At 41.3% G+C, this 23344-nt stretch overlaps 2 protein-coding genes across 2 annotated transcripts in view; both read left to right on the top strand.

Annotated features, from left to right (window-relative positions):
* Positions 1 to 490: 490 nt before the first annotated feature.
* On the top strand, positions 491 to 9416 carry LOC115367273 (H/ACA ribonucleoprotein complex non-core subunit NAF1-like). The gene is made up of 9 exons (XM_030062947.1): positions 491 to 601; positions 1824 to 2079; positions 2363 to 2498; positions 3403 to 3496; positions 4103 to 4185; positions 5256 to 5416; positions 5626 to 5677; positions 5911 to 6001; positions 6700 to 9416. Exons 2-9 carry the CDS (start codon positions 1829 to 1831, stop codon positions 7161 to 7163), a joined length of 1332 nt encoding a protein of 443 aa, XP_029918807.1. The 5' UTR covers positions 491 to 601; positions 1824 to 1828; the 3' UTR covers positions 7164 to 9416.
* Positions 9417 to 11410: 1994 nt separating this feature from the next.
* LOC115362638 (CD209 antigen-like) overlaps positions 11411 to 23344 on the top strand; it is a 19395-nt gene continuing 7461 nt past the window's right edge. The window contains exons 1-3 of the mRNA XM_030056646.1: positions 11411 to 11615; positions 12910 to 12996; positions 14092 to 14277. Of these exons, the coding sequence (XP_029912506.1) occupies positions 11411 to 11615; positions 12910 to 12996; positions 14092 to 14277 (478 nt within the window). The remainder of the gene's footprint in view (positions 11616 to 12909; positions 12997 to 14091; positions 14278 to 23344) is intronic.

Here is a 23344-nt window from a genome sequence, read left to right as displayed (position 1 = left end):
GCACAGGAACGTAGAATACGCATGGCAGCCATGACACGTAAGCGCACACGTTGTGAGCAGCAAGTATATTTCAGGTCTAAAACTCATGGAGTTTACCGATTGGCTGATTGGCAAGTTTGTCAAACAGAGCCAGGTAAATTTAAAATGCAACTAGCCCTTTCCAGCAGCTTGTAAGAAAATATTATTTGTCTATAAAACATTTTTTCTTCTTTTATGTATATAATTTTAAACATTTTTAAAACAACTTTTAACAGATGTATATTATTTTTAAACCAATGCTTTAACAGTTTTAAAGTGTATTTAAATCAATTGAACATGAACTATTTATAGTGTTATTTTAGAGCCTGGGCTACATCATTGTTAACCAAAATTGTCCAATCATTTGTAAGCTGTGTATCAGCTGTAAGGAAGGCACTCAGCCTTTTTACATAAGACACATCTTATATAGCCAGAATCTGAATTAAGTGACAGAGGGTTACACACTCCTGTACAGTAGGTGGCGGTATGCACCTGAAAGTTGCTTGCAATCCGCCATAAAATCAAGAGAAGAAGAAGAAGGAGAAGATTTCATACAGCGATGCAACTGTAGCTCTCTGATCAGGTATGTAAGGCTGAAAATAACGGCAGATACACGTTGTTTATGTCTTTATAGCTCTCAACGTTACCTTAGTTAACCTTAGCCTTAGCACGCTAGCTCGCTACCTTGTAGGAGCGCGCATGCGAGCATCGTCAGGCTTACCATGGCTGCGCTAAGTTCGCTGCCATGTGTTGTTTGGATGGATTCAAACAGGGGTGCTGACGGTAAAGCACGCCTTTTGTTCACTCATGTAACTGTAAGTGTAAAGTCCCTTCAGAAATCCCGGGGTTAGTGTTGACATTCCTTTGGGCACAGTTGTAGAAAATGTGTCTTAAACGAATCAGGCCCATTAGGATCTATTCTTTAGAAATGGCTATAGTTAGTTAGTTAGTTGACCATGCAGCTGTTGCTTCTGTTATCCACACAAACTGCGAGCAAGCAATTAGTGACAAACTTCCAATTTCATTGAAACAAAAAGGTTAAGATTAGATTGAAATTTAATGCTGCTCGGTGGATTATTTCTATGCCGAATTTACAGTGAGAGCCCAGCACTGTTAAAGATCCAAGATTTTTATTTGTCACATGCATGGATTTATATGCACAGCAGCAGTGAAATGTGATGGCAACTACTCCAGCACTGGGCAAGTAAAATAAAACTAAAACTAGAAAAGTATATATACACTCCTATATACAAGTATAAACATTAAGTGTAATGTAACATAATAAACAGGAAAATGAATGGCATATTTATAGGCAGAATGGCAGTTACAGGGGGTTTATGTACATTGTCAAAGAAGTACAATTAGATATAGACTGCTATTAGTCCAGTAAAAATTGGGGTCAACCTAGGACAAATTGCAAGAGAAGCAAACTCAACTGATTTTCTATCCTCAGTTTTTCCTGAGTGAGGGGAAGAAAGTCCCAAGGAATCCCACTGGTGGAAATCACCTTTATATGACCATATAATACCAAAAAACACTGTTTTTAACACACAGGGGAATGGGGTTCAGAATTTTACTTTCAGATATCACTGTAAAAATTCACAAGTTGATTACACACACAAAGACAAGAAAAAAAGTCAATTACAAGTTCTTTGAATTATTTTGTTTACACATGCATATCACACATTATCTGATTTGATATGCGCTAATAAGGAATAAATGCCAGAACAGATATTTAATAGCAACCTTTTAATTCAAGGTCTTCATGCATGAAAGGGTTAAAGGCTGTAAATGTGCTTGTGCAGGTCAGATGGATGATAAGCTGTCAGAAGAGAATGGCCTGTCAGCGCTGACAGCCGAGGAGGAGGAAATGGAGGTTACCTTGACTCAGCAGACTGAAGGCCATACCGTCTCCCGTGGCGACGCTCACACACCTGACACTCACACACATCAAGAGGCGGGAAAGGGAGATGCATGCACACTCTCAGCAGTGAGGACACTGTGTGTAGAGAGTGTTTGTAAGGAAGAGAGCGAGGAAGACAGTTCAGAGGATTCAGACAGGTACACACACACACACACACACACACACACACACACAGTGACAGGCTCCAGCCAATGAGAGGGTAAGACATGGGGAAACCAGAGGAGGAGTCTATCAAGCCAAGCTTACAGTTTTAAGCAGAAATATATTTTTACACTTTATCAGTATAGATATGGATTGTACAAATGAGGGTGCAGCACCACATGTAGGTGATGCTCCTCTAATGTGTGTGTGTGTGTTATTTGGAAGCAGTGAGGGATTGACAGAATGAATGTGATGCCGTTCTTCTGCTGTTCTCCTCAGCGACAGCTCCACCTCCTCCTCTTCCTCCTCTTCCTCTTCTGCTCCCTGCGTTCCTGTGTTAGCAGAGGAGGAGGATGATGATGAAGGCTTCAGCCAACCGGCTCCTGTCAAAACACGAGATGAGATCCTGCTCGAGGTCAGTGTGCACATCGTGTGTTGACTGTGGACTTTTGCTCTCACTCCAGTTTGGAACTGAGCTTTGGTAGTGACGAAAAGTTTTGAACTGCTAGTCTCCGATTTCAAAATCACTTCAGGAATTGATATATTGATAAATCTGATATCCTGAAAAATTGTTAACGACTGATCTTTGTTTTTGAATGCCATTCCAAAATCCTGCATTGTAGGGAGCAGAGTTTGATCAAAATTGGGGTTTGAAAGCCAATAGTGACATATGTGGACAGGATCTGCTGATATTTTGTGCCAATATTCAGGAACTGTGAGCTTGAATATTTTATGATCCAAAAAAATCCCCCCAAAAGTAATTGTTGTTTCCACAGAACTTTTAATCTTGTTGTGGGTGGAAGCCTCTGAGGCAGAAAACTCCCTGTTGAAAACCAAGCGAATGAAACTGAACAAACAGGGATAAAATGTGCAAATCTTGTGAGAAAATTGTGAGATATTTCTGCATGGCAGACGGAACAAGCAGTTCTTTGTGATGAGAACAGTTGTCGTAAAAGTGAGCGGCCAATTCAAGTATTTCATGTTTGCAAAATGCCTTGGACTTAGTTTAAGGTAAAGCATTTTCTGCTTTCACATCACTTCTACTGAAAACCGGACAAAAAGCCATTTGAACTGAAAGATAGCAAGATGCTAAATAGATTTAACTGTTTCATTTTTTCTGAAAATGTGTGGTTTTCAGTGGGTCAAGACAATCTAGTTATTTATGTATTTATTTATTTAACTGTACTCTCCACTGCAGAATAGGGTTTTATTAAGTTTTACTCTTTGGCATTTTAGTTTTTCTTCTCCAGTTTCTATTAAGCGGGTGAAAAGCCATTATGAACCAAATGCCTACAGTATATGTGTGTGTGTGTGTTTAGGAGCTGCCAGAGGTGGAGGAAGTGTGTGTGGCGTTGCCAGAGGATGCACAGCTCCAGCCAATAGGAACAGTCTCCAGTATTCTACAGCAGCTCGGTTGGTACACACACATACACACACATACACACACATACACACAGCCACACAAGCACAGAGGGAGGCGATAACACAGTCCAAAGCAAAGTGCATATCATTATGAGATGAAAATAGATACACACATAGAAGATATAGTTTGTAGATGAGCTCTCACCGTCTTGTTTGAGTGGAGCCACCTCAGCCCTCACTAAAAACTGCACTGCTGTCATACCTACAACACACACACACTCCTGCTCAGCCTTTTTCCCAGCAGCCATTTCGACATGAGCCGGCAGGTGAACAGGTGTTACTAATGACAGTAATGAAGGTTTTGTTGGGGTGAAGTGGAGCAGAGTTTTTGCAGAAGCAGCAGCAGCCGGACCGAGGCTCTGTTCCACTGAACGGAGCAGAGCCTTCAGTAACGTCATCAGTAACACCTGGGTTTACCTGCTCTCTCGTGTCCAGATGGCTGCTGGGAAAAAGCTCTGTTGGCATTGAGCTTTCTCTGCCTGGCCTGTGTTCCTGCCTTTGTCACTGTGATGGAGGTCAGAGTTCTCTGCATGTGCTTTGTGTTCATGCCCAAACCTCTGTCTCTCTCCCTCCCTCCCTCCCTCTCGCTCTGACCAGTCATCATCCAGTCTCTGAAGGACACGCCCCCTCTGACGGACGACAGCATCATCTTCAGCTCCAGCAGGCTGGCTCTGGGGAAGGTAGGGAGGCCTGCAGGAGTCCAGTGCCCACAGGCATAGAGCCTCCTCAGGGACCACAGCTGTGATTTTGGAACTTTAGTGTAATCTCTGCAAAATGTAAACTTCCTGTTTCTGCTAATCTTTTCCCAAAGCAAACAGTCACATTTTAGATGTTTTGATATCAGGTTTCCTACTTTTTAACCAGCCATCAGTCTCCATTCATTCCACTATGATATGAAAACGAATTTCGGGAGACTTCAGACTTTCTTCACTCCAGTATTCCATCACTGTAATAAAGTCATCCACATTAGTTTCCTAAAAGCAGCAGCACTGTTGTGTTTAGATGACCTGAAACTGGACAGAGTGAAATGGTGTCACCTCCCTGTGAAACGTTAAGGTGGGGCTTTCACCTAAAGTCTAGTTTGAAAAATGAGGGATTTTGATTATGTTGTGAAATCTGTAGTAGTAAAGGTTTGTTACAATGTCAAATGCAACAAACCGTTAAGCCAAGCTAGAATGGTCCTTTATGGAAAACTGTTCCATAGTAGCTTCAGATTTCCTTAAGAAAATAATAATTTAATAATAAATATGAAGAGTTCATTTGCAAAAACAGATATCTCCATTTGAATTTATTAAACCTTTTTAAACTTTTTTGAATTTTATTAAAATTTAGTTTATATTTATTTCTATTTTTTATATGTTTATTTATCCTGGCATAATGTTTATTATCCTAAATTATGCTTTGTGTGTGTGTGTGTGTGTGTGTGTGTATATATGTGTGTGTGTACTCCAAGCAGTATCAGTGAAAAAGGTGTATTCATTTTAAGAATGGCTTCTATCTGTTTTTGCAAATGAACTTTTCATATATAAATTAAGAACTAATTTCTCCCACTGACCTGTAATATCTTGTCAGTCATCTGTCAGAAACTGAGTATATATTAGCGGCTTTGGAATAAACCTTTCTGTAGCTTACATGACTTGACACACACATCTTCCTCTTTAACCATGTCTTCCTGTGTGTTCCACCCCAGACATCACACCACCTGCATGGACACAAGACCTGTTCACATCTTTGTGTTTCTGTGTTCCAGGTGTTTGAGGTCTTTGGCCCTGTGGCCTGTCCACTGTATGTCCTGCGCTTCAACTCTGCAGAGCAGATCAGCAACAAGGGCTTAGCAGTGGGACAGACTGTCTTCTACACACCTCACATCAAAGAGTACACTGGCTATGTCCTCACACAGCAGCTGATACAGTGAGTACACACACACACACACACACACACACACACACACACACACACACACACACAGCCTTGCAGATGTGTGTGCTGTTGAGGAAAGCTTTTCTCTAAACAGTTCAGTTTTGTTGTTGGTAAATTAGAAAGTAGTGAAACAGCAGCTGCCTGGCAGGAGTTACACTTACAGTGGATTTGCTTTTAGATTTTTATGGATTTCTCCTCAGGTTAAAGGGATCTGATGCATCTTGGAAGAATGACCAAGAACCACCACCAGAGGTACACACTCACACACACTTCACTCACACACACCTGTAAGGTATGTGTGAGTGAAGGCTCTGTTTAGTTGGGTTCACTGTTACAGTTTGATGGATGGACACCATGTGTTTTGGGCTAAATTTCACCAGCAGCCTTCTCTAATTATTGGTGTGTGTGTGTGTGTGTGTGTGTGTGTGTGTGTGTGTGTGTGTGTGTGTGTGTTCCCCCACCTCCTCTGCCTCCTTTATCCACAGGCTTTAGATTATAGTGATGATGAGCAGGAGCAGGAAGCAAAGAAAAAGAAGAAACAGAATGCCAAGAAGAAGAGGGACAGTAACATCACTGGTACATACATACATACATGTATATCTACACACACACACACACACACACACACACACACACACACATACATACACACACACACACAGAATAACAGTGTTGGGACATGGAAGGCTGCTAAAGAATTAGATGAATAAAAATATAGACATAAGCACTTCCCTGAGTCCCTGAGTCTGGTTTCAGCCAACACTGCAAGAGTGTACCGAAGGGGTTACTATATTATTTCAACCCCCGACACACACGCACACACACACACACACACACACACACACACACACACACACACACACACACACACACACACAGCTATTATGTAGGACAGTGCTCTTCCTCTCATTGGGCCTCAGTCACCAATATGTTAAGTTTTTCCAGTTGACCCTAATTAGCATAGAGCAGGTAAACACCCTGCCAGTGTACACATGTGCACACACACACATACACACACCCCTGTATTGCGACAGGCCTAGTTGCAGGGCTGGTTTTCTTTGTCCACATGAAGCCCAGGATGTGGGCCTTGACTTTTTTATCTTCAGACTGGAACATAGCTCGAGCCTCTGTGCTAAAGTCTGAAGGGCTTGTAGGACATCAGGAGCTTCATGAGCTTCTTGTTAATGAAATGATGCGTTCAAGTTCCTGAAACGTGTGGTTCAACCCACTGTTCTTTGTTTGCTTCATTCTTTTCTCCCCTTTTTTCCCTGCAGATACTCCCGCTGAGATTACCCACAGTGCTTTGCAGCAGCGGCCCCATGACATCAGGGGTTTCCCACCAAGACACACAGGGGCTCCCTTCAGGCACCAAGACCCCAGACACAAACACACACCGTTCCAGCACAGACAGGCACCACCTAGACACACACACACCCCACCTAGACACACACACACCCCACCTAGACACACACACACCCCACCTAGACACACTCACATACCTCCCATGTACCCGCCCCCTCCCTGCCCTTATCCTCCTCCTCCTCCTCCTCATGCTTTTGCACCCCCCAACTTTCCACATTACCCTCCTCCTCCTCTTCCTCCTCCCCCCTCCTTCTGCCATCCCTCTTTCTCTTCTCCTCCGTGGCCTCCCCATTCCATCCCTACTCCTCTCCCTTTCTCTAACCTCCCTCCTCCTCCTCCTCCTCCTCCTCCTCCCCCTCCCCCCCCTCCCCAGTGATGCCCACCAGGCACTCACTACTTGGCAGCATACACACTCATTACACCAACAGGTAGTCCACACACACACTGGCCAGGTTTTTTACGGGCAGGTTTGTCTTTTTGCTGGTCAGAGGAAATCAGGTTTTTGGTCCATGGTCCTGTCTGTCCACCTAGCTGTTTGATTAGGAGACACGGCATGGCTCCCAGCAGCCTCCTGTTTCTGCTGCTCCGTGCTAACAGTCTAGGGTCCACTGTGCTGAGTGGCAGCAGGCTCCATGCTCATGTCTCACTGTATTTCTAATATGTCTGAGCAGGGTCACTTACAGGGAGTCAGGGTGGGCTCCATGCTAACACTTTAGCATACACTGTAGTGAACAGTAGCGAGCTCCATGCTAACACTTTAGCATACACTGTAGTGAACAGTAGCAGACTCCATGCTAACACATTAGCACACACTGTAGTGGACAGTAGCAGACTCCATGCTAACACATTAGCACACACTGTAGTGGACAGTAGCGGGCTCTATGCTAACACTTTAGCATACACTGTAGTGAACAGTAGCGAGCTCCATGCTAACACTTTAGCATACACTGTAGTGGACAGTAGCAGACTCCATGCTAACACATTAGCATACACTGTAGTGAACGGTAGCGAGCTCCATGCTAACGCTTTAGCATACACTGTAGTGAACAGTAGCAGACTCCATGCTAACACTTTAGCATACACTGTAGTGAACAGTAGCGGGCTCCATGCTAACACTTTAGCATACACTGTAGTGAACAGTAGCGAGCTCCATGCTAACACTTTAGCATACACTGTAGTGGACAGTAGCGGGCTCCATGCTAACACATTAGCACACACTGTAGTGAACAGCAGCGGGCTCCATGCTAACACTTTAGCACACACTGTAGTGAACGGTAGCGGGCTCCATGCTAACACTTTAGCACACACTGTAGTGAACGGTAGCGGGCTCCATGCTAACACTTTAGCACACACTGTAGTGAACGGTAGCGGGCTCCATGCTAACGCTTTAGCACACACTGTAGTGAACGGCAGCGGGCTCCATGCTAACACTTTAGCACACACTGTAGTGAACAGTAGGGCTCCATGCTAACACTTTAGCACACACTGTAGTGAAGAGTAGCGGGCTCCATGCTAATGTGTTAGCATACTCCTGCGCTGCGGTCACATGACAGGTGACTGAGCTCCATGAGCAGCCGAGCGCTGAGGGCTACATGTCACCAGTTAACTGTCAAATGCTGATTGATGTAAGAGCAGTAGGTTTTAGCGAACGATTGCTGCCACCTTCTGCCAAGCTGTGTGTTTGATCAGACTACCACCATATTGTCATGAGAACATGGCTTCAGTTGACTGATGGTAGACTTGCTAACACATTAGCATACAGAAGCATGAACAGTGGTAGGCCCTGTGCTTAGCAAACTCTTGCACTACGTTCACATGACAGGTTGCAGAGCTACAGCAGCAGGGACTATGTTGTTGAGTTTCCCATCAGCTGTCAGGTGATGGAATGAATGTCTCAGCAGTTGGTAGTGTATCTTGGTAGAAAGAACAGAATGCTCAGTTCAGAGGATGAATGATAGTTGATTGGCTGCCATCTTTTCACGCAGCAGCAGTGTCAGATGTGCGTTTGTAGCTGTGTGCCGCCAGCCTCCATTGAAAATGGCTCGTCGCCTGTTGCTTTGCCAGCCAGACTGCTTTCCATCCTGTGGCCTGTAGATACATTTAGAAAGTGAGAGAGAAACTGAACGTAGCTGATGCAGTCAGGTGGTTTTTAATTCTTTCAGGTGAGCGACCTGTGTTCATCTGCTGCTCAGTGATTATTACTCGTGCTCATTCTCCCACCTCGCACCACTTCAGTTATGTTCCAGTTAAAGCTCAAGTTAGAAATTTTTACCGGTGTCCTACACAAACAGCGACATTGCACACATATCATTAAGATGACACACTATTTACCTTCAGAGTTGTCATTGTCTTCCCCTTGAGACAAAGCTGTTGGCTTACATCAGTCAGCATGGTGTGTGCTCACGCTTCTTACTCAGCATAATATGCAAAATCTTACTTGGTGGGGAAAGTTGACCAATGGGCCTGTTTCCAAAAACTTGGTGTTCATTAAACAAAATGTTTGAAATTATAACAAAATGATCAACTGTATATATATATATATTTTATTATCAGTGCTTTTTTTGTTTTTGTAAATCGACTGTACTGAGTAATGGACTGATGCAGTATCAAATATATGTTTATTTCAGAATGTGTTTGGACTTGTCATCTGTTGTCTGGATAGCAGACCTTCATATTACACTTGTTAGGAAATCCCTCAGTGGTAAATTCTCTAAAAGGCTGAGCAACAGTGGCCATGACACAATAAAAGGCTGTGTTAATGCTGACTACAAATGAATCTTTTCACAGTTGTAGCCTACCATGCATATACATAGATGTAAAGGCCTCTTGATGGTCAAAAAATAATTTTGAAACGCTGAAAAAACAAATACTGAGTAGGCAAAGTCTACTTGGGTTTCCCTACCAGGACTGTTGGGCCTTTTTTTTTTTTTTTTTTTTTTTTTTTCAAAAAAATTCTAGACACAGTAAGGTAACCAGTTTGGGGAAGTACATCTGAGGGACAATGAGGTCAGATACAGTTGAAACCAGAATTTTCATGTACACTGTATAAAAAGACATTTTTTCTCACTGTCTGACCTTAAATCAGACTAAACTTTTCCTGTTTCAGCTATTACCAAAATTATTTCTATTTGCTAAATGCCAAAATAATAAGAGAGAATTTTCTCGAGATTTTTTTTTATTACTTTCTTCAAAGTCAGAAGTTTGCATATGCCTTTAACAATTTGGGAAAGCCCAGATGATGATGTCATGGCTTTGGAAGCTTTTGATGGGTTAATTGACAACATTTGAGTTGATTGGAGGAACACCTGTGGATGTGTTTTAAGACCCCGTTTACAGTTACACACACACCAATAACAGTTCTGATAAAAATGGAAAACTTTTTCCTTTTGATAAATAAGCTTTGACCAAAAAAAAAAAAAAAAAAAAGCATTTATCACATGTTGATACAACGGCAAACTATGACCATTGCAGAAGGAAAAAAAAATTACATATCCGGGGAAGGGGTAATATTCCAAGAAAAAACTCAGAATTTCTGAGACTGAATTTGTAAATTTATGAGAAAAAAAATATGAGGAAAAAAACTCCAGTTCTGAGATTATAAAGTCACAGATTTACAAGAAATAACTTAGAAAAATATATTTTTTCTTTTCCCCTGGGATTCAGAAGGAAATCCTGGTGGTTTGAGGCCAGAATCCCAATCTCCTCCTCAGCATCTGGACACTGAAGAGACGTTGCTGTGACTTGGGATTCAGAAGAAAACAATCTTGTGATTCTGGGCTTAAATCAGCAGGATGTCCTTGTTCCTAAATCCCATGTCAAAGTAGAATTTGATGAGGTGATCAGCTGCAGGCCTGAGACACGGCGAGCAGCAGTGTCTGCAGAGTGAGGCTGACCCAACCTCACACAGTCAACACATGTGGCTCCTTTATAAGTATAAGAGTGTAAGAAAAAGTATTGTGCTGAGTTTTTCCTTGTTAATTTTTAACTTTAATCTTGGAAATTCTGAGTTTTTTTCTCAGAATATTACCCCCCTCTCCTGCTCCATGTTTTTTCCCTGCAATGGCCCTAATACACCATCGTAATAATGATGCATCAATGATTAGCTGGACCTTCTTTCTGAATGAAGAGGAGACTGAAAAGAAGGAGCTCATGGAACAGTGAAGGTTGAGGGATGATGAAATCATTCATGCGTGTTATTGTAGAGTTTTATCAAGCTGTTGCATTACGGTCAGTTCAGGTAGGGAGTTGTGAATGTCGCTGGTGCAGTAACTTTGCGAGGACACGTTTAGGGCAAGTCACTGTTACAAAATATAGTTTCACAAGCAGCTCAGGATAAGGGTGCAGAATTTTCAACACTTTCCTGAGATAACCATGTGAAGAGAGAGCCACTTCCTCAGACTTCATATGCCCATTGCTTAACAAATGTTTCCTGATTCACTTTAAGTGATGCATCAGCTACTTTGAAACCGTGAGAGTGAATTTGTCACGTACCACTCAAATAAAAGGCGAGCTTATTAAGATATGAGCTCAGACTAAAATACATCCATTTCCTCAACTGACTCTTTGGACATTTCCATTTTGTTAGTTTTCACTTTTTATTGGAAAGGGTGACCTGCAGTGAGGATGTCTGAGGACCTGTATGCTCAGCCCGACCTGATGAGGAAGGTTAGGTGTGAGGAAGAGAGCGGTGAGGAAATGGAGGACAGAGATGAAAGGGAGGAGAGGTTGGTGGACATCTACATGAGCGCCGACAGCCTCAGAGGTTATAATGGTGGCACAGAGACACAGCTGGCTGCAGTGCAGGACAGAGGAGGAGGGCCACATGCAGGTAACGGGAACAGAACACAGAGAAATACACAAAGGAATACTCTGTCATGTTTGTTTTCTCAACATTTCCACCGGAAGCAATTTCCAGGGCTCACATTCTTCTTCCGCATTGCAGGCTAAAATGAAAGGATCATGTTTCTGTTATTATGATTTCTACACCTTACTGAAAGTTTTAGACAAAATAGCCTGCTCAAGTAGGACAATATTATTACATGAATTATTTATTTATTTATTCATTTATTTTTGATGTTTGCAATATCTTTGCTATGAGAGTGAGAATCTTTTCATGTTACGTAAGTATCCATCAAAAATCTTTTTTTTTTTTTTTTTTTGATACAATCCCATTAAAACTTATTTACTTTTTGTACTTTTTAAGAAAATAAAGGTTTTGTTTAACTACCCCAATTTTCCATAAGTGGGTCAAAAATGACCTGTATGCATGGAGGGATTACAAGCTGGGGAGGGGGAGTAATATTCAGAGAAAATAAGCTATGAAGATTAAAGTGGTAAATTTATGAGAAAAAAATACAATATTTTTTTCTTCTATTCTGGGATTTAGTTCTGATGATATGAACCCAGAATCCCAATCTTTTCATCTTCTCATGGACTTTGAAGAGACATTGCTGTGACTTGGGATTCAGAAGAAACCAATCTTGTGATTCTGGGCTCAAATCAGCAGCATTTCCTTGTTCCTAAATCTCATGTCAAAGCAGAATTTGATGAGGTGATCAGCTGCAGGCCTGAGACACAGCAAGTTTTGGAAAAAGGATAAAAAGACAGAGTTCAATCTAGGTTCCCTTCCTCGAAACATAAGTAAATAAATAAATAAATAAATGAAATAAAGTGCATCAACAGTGGAGTTCAAATGGAGTTTTAGTTCAACAAACAGTTCCATAATCATGGTCTCTTTGGGTGAGTTAAATCTCAGGGCTAAAGAGCCAAAGAACCACCATTTTTTGCCAGAAGGTCCAAAGACATCTTTTTTTTTCATTCATGTGCGAACATATCATTCTGGTAACAGCTAACAGTTAGCATTTGGAGTATCCAGCACTCAGTAACAATGAGAGGAAGATAGCACCACTACTGTCCTACAGAACAGCTGGGGGAGTGAAGTAATATGATAATATTTTTCAACATAGACAAGCTATAGAAGGGAAGCTTTAGTCAAGGGTGGGGCTGAAAAAGACATATTTAGACTGTTCAAAATCCTGTCAGCTATGATAAGTTTGCCTGATGCTGCTTTTTTTTTTTTTTTTTTTTTTTGATGATGTTGCTTTTTACCCATGCTAACCCAGAGAGGAGGAGGGGCAGGGTTCGTACCGTCTGTCTGGGGCTGCTGTACCTTCTCCTGCTGACAGGATTCACCGGCCTGGCCATCCAGCGTGAGTCTCACTCAGTCAGCATCTGACTTTGTTTTTGGTTTTTCATTGATGAAGCAAGACAATTACGGAACAAGTGATTTAACACAGGTATAGACACTGCATGACATCACATGCATACAAATGATACAACAGTGGGACAAACATTACGGTAAACAGGCACTGGGGCAGAAGTGTAAAGGAGGACTTGGTATCATTAAGGACTGTGTAGGACAGAGAAAAGAAGAAGAAAAAAGAATCCCAAATAAAACAATTTGACAGTTTTTATAAGAGACGGGTAGAGGGGTCATTGATAGTATGCAATAATATTAGTAATAAGAATTAAACCACTCTTACATAACCAGTGTGATAGACAGCAATGGGGGTTGAAGGGAAGACAAAAGATGGGAGAAAAAAAAAAGAAAAACTGCATTTGTCTACTGTGTATGTATTTATGAATATGCCTGTGCACATGGTTGGATTTATGTTGTTATATTTGGGAAATGGTTATCGTGCCTGTGATCTGTGGTCATGTATGTGGGTGTAGAGGTAATATTTGTATTTGACTGAAGCAAACAACAGATCAGTCTGTAGATCAGTCTGTCATAACATGACAATAATGGTAATAATAATCATGATGGTAGTTACATGGTTCTGTTTTTTTACTTTGTCTCTGAAACAGGGTTTAAGAGGGAGGAAGAGTGAGAGAGGCAAGGAAACTGTGTTGGCAGAAAAATGGACATGGATACTTAAAAGACATGAACAATATTCAAAACAGCAGGATTTGGCCTCAGTTTAGCATTTTTTCAGTGATGGCATGTCAGAAGAAAATATAAATTGCTGAATAAAATCCATATTTTCAAAAAGGGCATAACAAAATCATATTTTTTTCCTGATCTAACATGCACATAACATTGGATTTCTTCCTTCTTTATGACTGAAAGCAGCAATCCCAAACCGAGGGCCACCCTCAGCTTAGTGCTCCACACAGAGAAACCAAAGGAGTCTCCCTCCAGCCTCTTTTCTTTAAGCTGCTGCCTCACAGCCAAATGTCACAGCATGTATTTACAACAAAGCCTGATGCAACACGTCTTTTTCTTGATTCTTGTTCCTGTGCAGATATACAAGTGATGAAAGAGAAAAACAGCCTACGTGCCAGTTACCAGAACCTGCAGGCCAGTCACAAGAACCTGACTGAAGAGAAAGACCGCCTGCAGGCCAGTCACAAGAACCTGACTGAAGAGAAAGACCGCCTGCAGGCCAGTCACAAGAACCTGACTGAAGAGAGAGACCGCCTGCGGGCCAGTTAGTATCTTTGATTCCTGCTCTTTGTACTTGGTCATTACCTTGAGAAAATGTTCATGATCAAATTGTGTAATTCTCAAATAACAGTATAGATGATTTTTTTTTTTTTTTTATCTTCACAAAAGTAGCAAACAGCTGTAAGGATGGCTTGATCTTTGGCTGTCATTGTTACCACCTCTCTACTGAGCGGAAGACCTGGCATGAGAGCAGAAAAGCCTGTGAAAAGAGACAGTCAGACCTGATCATCATTAACAGCAAAGAGGAACAGGTATGATGGTTAGGTGTGTGTGTGTGTGTGTGTGTGTGTGTGTGTGTGTGTGTGTGTGTGTGTGTGTGTGTGTGTGTGTGTGTGTGTGTGTGTGTGTGTGTGTGTCATTGTGTATGCACCATGTGAGTGTAATCAGGTAGGTTTTACTGGGTTTTGTCACCAAGACAAAGACACGATGGAGGCTTGATGATGGAGGGTAGCTGCACTAAACCCTTGTGGAGCGTGAAAATAACAGCAGTAATCTGAGATCCACAAATGGAATCACTTGTGTGGAAGTAAAGCGTGCAGCTCATACGTCTATGTGCATTTATCCTGTGTGCTGTGGTGTGTAAGTTCACACTTATCACAAGTTCACAAGCACCTTGAACGGTTTCTCTTTTCCACCAGGTAGTTTTAGCGAACTTGTTTAGTCTACACTATATTTCCCAAAGTATTCGCTCGTCTGCCTTCACACACAGATGAACGTGAGTGACATCCCGTTCTTAAACCATAGGATTTAATATGATGTCGGCCCATCCTTTGCAGCTATAACAGCTTCAACTCTTCTAGGAAGGCTTTCCACAAGGTTTAGGAGTGTGTTTATGGGAGTTTATGACCATTCTTCCAGAAGTGCATTTGTGAGGTCAGACACTCATGCTGAATGAGAAGGCCTGGCTCGCAGTCTCCGCTCTAATTCATCCCAAAGGTGTTCTGTCGGGTTGACATCAGGACTGTGCAGGCCAGTCAAGGTCTTCCACACCAAACTGGCTCATCCATGTCTTTCTGGACCTTGCTTTGTGCACTGGAGCGCAGTCATGTTGGAACAGGCCATTCCATCTCCAAACTGTTCCCACAAAGTTGGGAGCATGGAATTGTCCAAAATGTCTTGGTATGCTGAAGCATTAAGAGTTCCTTTCACTGGAACTAAGGGGCCGAGCCCAACTCCCGAAAAACAACCCCACACCATATTCCTCCCTCCACCAAACTTTACACTTGGCACAATGCAGTCTGAAATGTACCGTTCTCCTGGCAACCTCCAAACCCAGACTCGTCCATCAGATTCCCAGACGGAGAAGTGTGCCCTAGAGCTCCTCTGCTCTAGAGTCCAGTGGCGGCGTGCTTTACACCATTGCATCCGACGCTTTGCATTGCTCTTGGTGATGTAAGGCTTGGATGCAGCTGCTCGGCCATGGAAACCCATTCCATGAAGCTCTCTGCGTACTGTACTTGGGCTAATCTGAAGGTCACATGAAGTTTGGAGGTCTGGAGCTACTGACTCTGTGGAAAGATGGTGAGCAAAGAAGATTGTATCTGACCCCTCTCATGTTTTGTTTTCTGAGTAAGAGGTGATGCCGTCTGGTAGGAGATACAGAACTCCTGGGTGGAGCTTTAATAGATTGAGGTTTTCATTTGTACCCTTGTCAATTAAACTGCCCAATGAGGAAATGCCTTCTCAGGGGAGACAACGGGGCAGAAGGTGATTGTGCTGTATTGTTCCTGGCACGAAGGTGTACATGTTTTCAGGGTGTTGTATATGTCAGTGTATATGGTATTGTGTGTATATGTCAATGTGTTTTTGTATATGTCAATGTGTTATTATGTACAGTGTTAGTATGTGTTGTTCAGCAGGCCCTCTGTCTCCAAGACAGTTTTCTCCGTTAGGAGACCAATAAAGCGGCCCTTGACCCTTGACCCTTGACCTCTACACACTATGCGCCTCAGCATCCTCTGACCCCACTCTGTGATTTTACATGGCCTACCACTTCGTGGCTGAGTTGCTGTCGTTCACAATCACTTCCACTTTGTTATAGTACCACTAACAGTTGATTGTGGAATATTTAGTAGCGAGGACATTTCACGACTGGACTTGCACAGGTGGCATCCTGTCACGGTACCACGCTGGAATTCCCTGAGCTCCAGAGAGCGACCCATTCTTTGATTGATTGTTGATTTTACTGAACGAACAAAATGCCAACTGGCGGAGTGTGGAAGGCTTATAGCAGACCCAAACAATGTATTGTGGTTTGATGACAAAACGCTCTTTAGTTGGATTAGACGCAGGCTCCACCCCCGGGTCCCCGCCCATGGTTCTCCACATCGAACTGAACTGAGGTCAACACGCTGTTTGTAGATTCTTGGAGACGTTTCACTTCCCATCCCAGTAGCTTCTTCCGTTTCTGAACAGAGGAAGATTCTTGGATGATGTGCTCAGCAGACAGTGTCACACAGATTAACCCAGGTAGCAACAGGAACCGGTGAAGTCTTGCCTGTAACCTGTAGTCAAACACTTCTTTGAGAAAAGCAGTTACAAAACAGTTAAAATAACATTTAACTCTGCAAGACAGGCCTAAAAATTGACAAGCAATGTTGGATTGAGCATTTGGATTTCCTAACCTCACATCTTAAGGTTTAAGATATGAGGTTTCTGTAATATGGCACCTGAATTTCAGTGGGATTCATAGTGGTAAGTCCACAAATGATGAGTACACTGCACCACAGGGTAGCTCTGTTAGCTAACCAAGTGGCTCACCATATAAATGATGTCTTATTAATACTAAATAGAAAATAGTCAATTGATATGTGTGGGTATGCTTTTTCCAAAGATAATAGAATCCATCTGAGATGAAGTACTTTGTACAGAAGATAGTCATATCATGTATCATGACTGCTTCTCCTGATGTTGCTTTTCATAACTTGTACCTTCTCTTTCCAGGATTTTTTCATCAGTTTTAGCAAGCCAGTTTGGATTGGCCTGACTGATAAAGACAAAGAGGGGGAGTGGAAATGGGTGGATGGGACACGACTGACCACACCGTAAGACATTAAAAAAAAAAAAAAAAAAAAGTGCAAACATTGAAATCATGCATTGTGGAGTGCAGTCTAATATCTGAGAAATGACATTTAGGCCTTTCTCTTTTGCGTTGTGACAGCACTAGAAGATGCAGGGTTAGCAAGTCTGACCTTGGGTCTTCACACTTACACAGTTACCCAAACTGAGCTCATTATCGTGTAGATGAGACTGCAAGTACTGTAAGCCTTGGAGACAGCACTCACATCACAGTGAAAACATTCCTGTACCTATGGTTAAATGAGGCTTAAATATTATTTCAGAGGTCTAAAAAACGGAATTTGTTCTTATTCTCATAGACAAATATAAGAAGACTGCACACTTTTCTGCATATGCAGTATATTTTTTATTTCAGTAACCCCCCCAGCATGTTTCAGCACTGCTGCCTTCATTAGAGAGAACATGCTAGCGAGCGATCAAAATAAATAGTACGGTATGGATAGAGAGAAGGGCACAGCCTTCTTGTATTTGATGATGGGATTTTAGAACCTTATTTTGATTGTTGCTCTGACTGAGCTGTTTCTACTTCTGCCTTAAAGTGGGCCCACGTTTCTCTCATAACTGATTGAGAGTTTGGTCAGCATATGTGATAATACCATACCATGAGCCCAGAATCATGTATTGAACCAATCTGTTGGCTAAATGTTTACTTACATGCCTAATAAGTAATGTGAAATTGTTTCCCATTTGACTGAACTCTCCAGGTACTGGAGTACATCTCAACCTGACAATGGTGGACATCCACAAGCTGACGAGGACTGTGCTGAGCTCTACAATGTAAATGTGCCTCCCAAAGGATGGAATGACGCATCATGTCAGCAGACGAACTACTGGATCTGTGAAAGAGCGGTCTCCTGAAATCACCATTGTCACATTTTGTATTGATTTAGACATTGTATTGGTGGAGCCGCATGATATTTTTATTTGTGCACTGGAGTTTCTGTAGCTGGCTGGGCCCTGGACAAACCTGCTTTTAAATTAAGGCATTGATGTATTGTACGCTATACCTTTCAGTTCATATGCACGGTTAAAATTAGTAGCAGAATGTTTAGTGGAGCAGAAGCAATGCACTGGGCTCTTTCACTGAAATACTGTCTGTTATGGAAGGAGGAATAAGCTGGACTAGCTGTTAGAGAGCAGTTTATTGAATCTCACCCAAAAATAAAGCTAAATAACTGATAGCTATTTACTATAATAACAAGACTCACCAACTCTATGTCTGTCTGTCTGTCTGTCTATCTATTTGTGTGTGTGTGTGTGTGTGTGTGTGTGTAAACTGGTGCTGGGTGATATGAAGAAAAACCAATATCATGATATCTTTGACCACATACTTTGTATGTGATGACACTGCAGGGCTGACCGTTGGTGCTTTCACAATATATTTACACAGAATGGATGTGGATATGATAAAGGAACTACTGGAACAGTGAACTAAGTCTACTAAATCCCACATGATATCTGGCCTCATATCACAGTGTTGTTATAAAACTGGTATGTTGCTCAGGCCTACCATTTTCTATTGGAAAAAAAACAAAACAGCAAGTGAAGCAGAGAGAACCCCTGCTTCCTGTTTATCCTCAGAAGGTGGCGCTGTTTCACACAATAACCCAACACGTCTTATTGACTTGGCAGAAAAAGAAAAAAAAAAAAAAAACATTTTCTTTGACTGTTCACATAAAGTTACATTTCAATGTATGTTTGAAATTGATTTATTTTGATAAACCCCTTGAGATGCATCATGTCATTTCCGAGGGGGTCCAGACATATAAATAAACATGGACTCAACAATACACAAAAACAGAAACCAATAGACAAAAACAAAACAATACAGTGACAAATAATAACAAAACAAAACAAAAGACAGAAACAAAAGACAGACCACAGTTAACATCATGATGACATTAGGACAATACAACCGTAAGAAGGCCACAATGGTCAACAGTGAAACAACAGCAAATAATGTGCAGAGATGGACAGAGTACTCGACCCCAGTACTTGAGTAAGAGTAAAAATACTACTGGTCAAAATTTACTCCGTTACAAGTTAAAGTAGCTCAGTCGACATGTTACTCGAGTAAGAGTAAAAAAAGTACTTGCTTTTAAAGGTACTTAAGTATCCAAGAGTACATGCTTTTAAATTTACTTAAAGTAAAAGTAAGAGTAAATTTCTTATTTTTCACATCAATGAATTACTGTAATTTTTTCAATTTATAGGACCTTGTAACTTTTGTTTCAGAGAATTAACTCTTTGAAACCACCTGCACTAATGTGCTTGCGTGTAGAACCACAATGTTATACAAAGCCTGCAGAAACACCTATAAAAACATAAAATGAATGATATCATAAGAGGACAGTAATCATCATTTTCACGTTTTATTAAACACCCCCGCACACACATCAGGCAAGGCATTTTCTATCTCCCCCTCACTGAGGGGAGCAGTGAAGAAATTCCTTTACAGCAGTGGTTTAACCTTTTTATATCAAGGTCCATTATTTATTCAGCATTTATTGTATTGATGTGGTACCATAGGCGATTACAGGCAAACATTGATAAAAATAACAATTCTTTAATTAAGTAATGCAGATGTTTAACAATCATTTAACTCTTAAGTGAAAAATTTAACCAAATGGACCCGTACCGTTCCAACTAACTCTCCATCATTTAGCTCGGGACCAACTGGAACCCCCTCAAAGACCAATGGTGGTCCCTGGACCACTGGTTGAGAAATCACTGCTTTGCTTTCTTCTCCTGCTGCCGCCATTTTCGCGGTCTTGTTTTGAGTTGTTGTGAGTCAAAAGAGCGTGGTTACTTTGGCGTTATCCTTATATGGGCAGGGGATGATGTATTTCTGCTTTTACGTAGATCCCAGTGGAGAACATGTACTGTGGTAGGTTTCCTTCTTTGATAAACACAGCTGTCCAATAGTATTTTAGAAAAAAAAAAAAAAAAACACAGCCGACCTTAAAGTAACCAGTACTTTTCAGCCTTCCTAGAAATTTACTCGAGTAAGAGTAACAATATTTGTCTTGGAAATGTATGCGAGTAAGAGTAATAAGTATCAAAGAAATCTCATACTCAAGTAAAGTACAAATCCTCAGAGTCTGTACTTAAGTACAGTACTCAAGTAAATTTACTCTGTTACTGTCCACCACTGATAATGTGTATGATTAATTCACCAAATCAGAAAGATCATGCAGCTTCAATAAAAACAAGAGCAGGCCACCTTTAAGTGAGAAGACTAAGAACTCGTAAAAATAACAAACGATGAAATAGATCTGATGTTAGCAGGTAAGTAAATCAGTTGGTGCTTTAATCATAAATGAATGAATACATTTTTTGACACTAGGAACAGAAAAATAGAGATGGGTAGAATGTCTGATATGATAATTTGATGTATACGGTATAAGAAACTGCTGTAAATAAGGTGGATAATTAAAATAAATACATTTATATATAAGTTGTAACCAGTGCATATGTCTTCTGACATTCAATGATGGCCAGTCGAGTCTATTATACATCGTGCAGTGATGGGTGAAGAAAGGGCAACCAAGGACAAATCCAAGTCTATTATAGGCTGTGTTAAGTGAAGCAAGATCTGATTTATGAGCTTTTTGATATATGACATCACAATAATCCATGATTGGAAGTATCAGTTGAGTGGCAAGTTTCTTGCGGACATTGAATGTAAAACAGTTACGGGAGCAATATAACATATTAATACCAAAGTTGACTCTACGTAGAACATGACTTATAAGAAGTTTAAAAGTAAATTCTGAATCTAGCCATACTCAACTTTATGCAGTGATGAGCTGTCATTACAGTTTATAACACAGGAACCAGGTTTAGATTTCAATTTTTGCTTGGTACCAAATATTATGATATAGGATTTTGATTTATTGAGAAGAAGTTTATTACAAAATAACCATTCCTGAACTGAGATTAAATCAGTTGTGTGTGTGTGTGTGTGTGTGTGTGTGCGTGTGCGCGCGCGTGTGTGTGTGTGTGTACATAGATAGATATATTACATAATTCTTCTTTCTCTCTTTTTTGGGGGCTGAAGTGCAGCTGGCTAGGCAAGTAAAAAAATCAAATATATTTGACTGAGCACCTTGATATTGTGACAATATTGTAGCAGTGATTATTGGCACTTTCACAAACTGCTTACACAATGGGATTTTTGATAAACAGTCATATTGTGGATATGATGACCAAGCAGGTACCTAGTGTCATGTGACAGTTTTGGTATAATGTTAATAAATCGCCTGGCCTGAAACGCTGCTTCTCCTGTCGTGTCCTGGTTAAAATTCAAACAGCTGAGCTCAGAGTCACATCCAGGCAATGAAGTGTGTCACCTTCTGAAGGAATTAGTATGATTATTCTCCTATTTTGATCTCTTTATTTACTTCTTTCTTGTTAATCTTCCTTCCTGTGAAAGACTTTGTAAACGATCCTTTGAGACGTGCCATATAATTAAAGAATCTAATTTGTCAAACTTAATACCATGTAAGCCTAAGGTGAAGGGATGGACATGCATCATGCATCATTTTAAGGGACAAAAGAGGAGAGGATACAAGCAGAAATTGCTCTCACTTGAAACAAAATAAAACATTCCAACTGAGTATTTTACTGGCTTGAGTGACTCTCTGAAATGGCTGTGGAGAAGCAGGAGAGGACGCTGAGGTAAAGCAGTAGTTAAGTCATCTGCCCGAAGTGCCTGTGCCCCGGTTAGCAGGCCTCGCCCTCCTCAGCTACCACTTGCTACCTCTGCCCTCGTGCTTGATACTGTCTTAATGTCCTACTTTAAAATGTTAAAAAAAAAAAAAAAAAAAAAAAGACATGATCTCTCATATGCAGAAAACTTCCTGACCTTACTGATTGTCCGGTTTTTGAAGACCCATACAAAAGACTAGTACTAAACGCTGGATTGAATCTGCTGATAACTGAACATTTACAGGTACTCATTCTTTCCCCAGATTGCTTTTCTTATCAGGACAGAAAAGCCTCTGGAGCAGCTTTGAGGTCATTATGGGGCACTAAATCATATTTGGAGGGATTTTGTATCCCCACATGATTTGCAAAATGGTTTGTTTCAGTATTGAATGTGGGTAAACTGTAGTATGTGGGCCAAATATTCAAAATCATTGGTATGGTGCTCTAAGACAGGATGAGCCACCCCTGCTATTCGGTGGTGGGGAGGCTATGGGGCATTAAACATACATAAACAAATAAATGTGCACAGTAAACGAACCTCTGCAGTTCCTACAGACTAACTGTGGTCAGGCAGTGCTGGCATCTGATGTTTAACAACAGGCCAGTATCAGCCCATACATCTCCAACTCCAACAGTAGGAACAGCATTTACTATGTAATGTTCCCACTATAGAAAATAGTCCTGATAGTCAGTATTTGAACAGCCGCTATGAGCTGCATAGTGCCAGGTTGTGATTTTTGTGCAGTATATGAGTTATTCTGAAAGCTGTTCAGCTTGCATCAAAGACAGTCCTTATGACATGTGTGGGTTCACTTCCTTTCTTAGGTAACACTCGCTCTTCACAGGTCACACTAACATATCATAATGCGCTTTTCAGCCAAGAGAAAAGTTGTCATTTCATTCGTGTCTGCAGTGAAGTCCAAGGCCTCCCTCTCTCCTGGAGGAAATTCTCAAAACTACATTTTAACAGTATCACACCCTGTCAAAGAAGTTAGGAAGAATCACCTTCTCAGTGGCTAACCTATAACTTATGCAGTAAGAGGTAATCAGCAGGGCACATGTTACTCAGCACAGGGTGTGTTAACGTGGAATTTACAGAGCCGGACTGGTTCACAATTACAACCTGACCCATATATTACATTTCCTTGTGAATGGGAATGTACTGGAGGTGTGATGTTTTGATATATTTACACAACCCAAACCATCTTCAGCTCAGCTGTCAGGCTACTTGGGCAATAGTATCAGCCAGTTGAAAACAGTAT

Source organism: Myripristis murdjan, chromosome 1 (assembly GCF_902150065.1).
Source record: "Myripristis murdjan chromosome 1, fMyrMur1.1, whole genome shotgun sequence".
NCBI classification, from domain to species: domain Eukaryota; kingdom Metazoa; phylum Chordata; class Actinopteri; order Holocentriformes; family Holocentridae; genus Myripristis; species Myripristis murdjan.
This window is presented reverse-complemented; position numbering and strand designations above follow the sequence as displayed.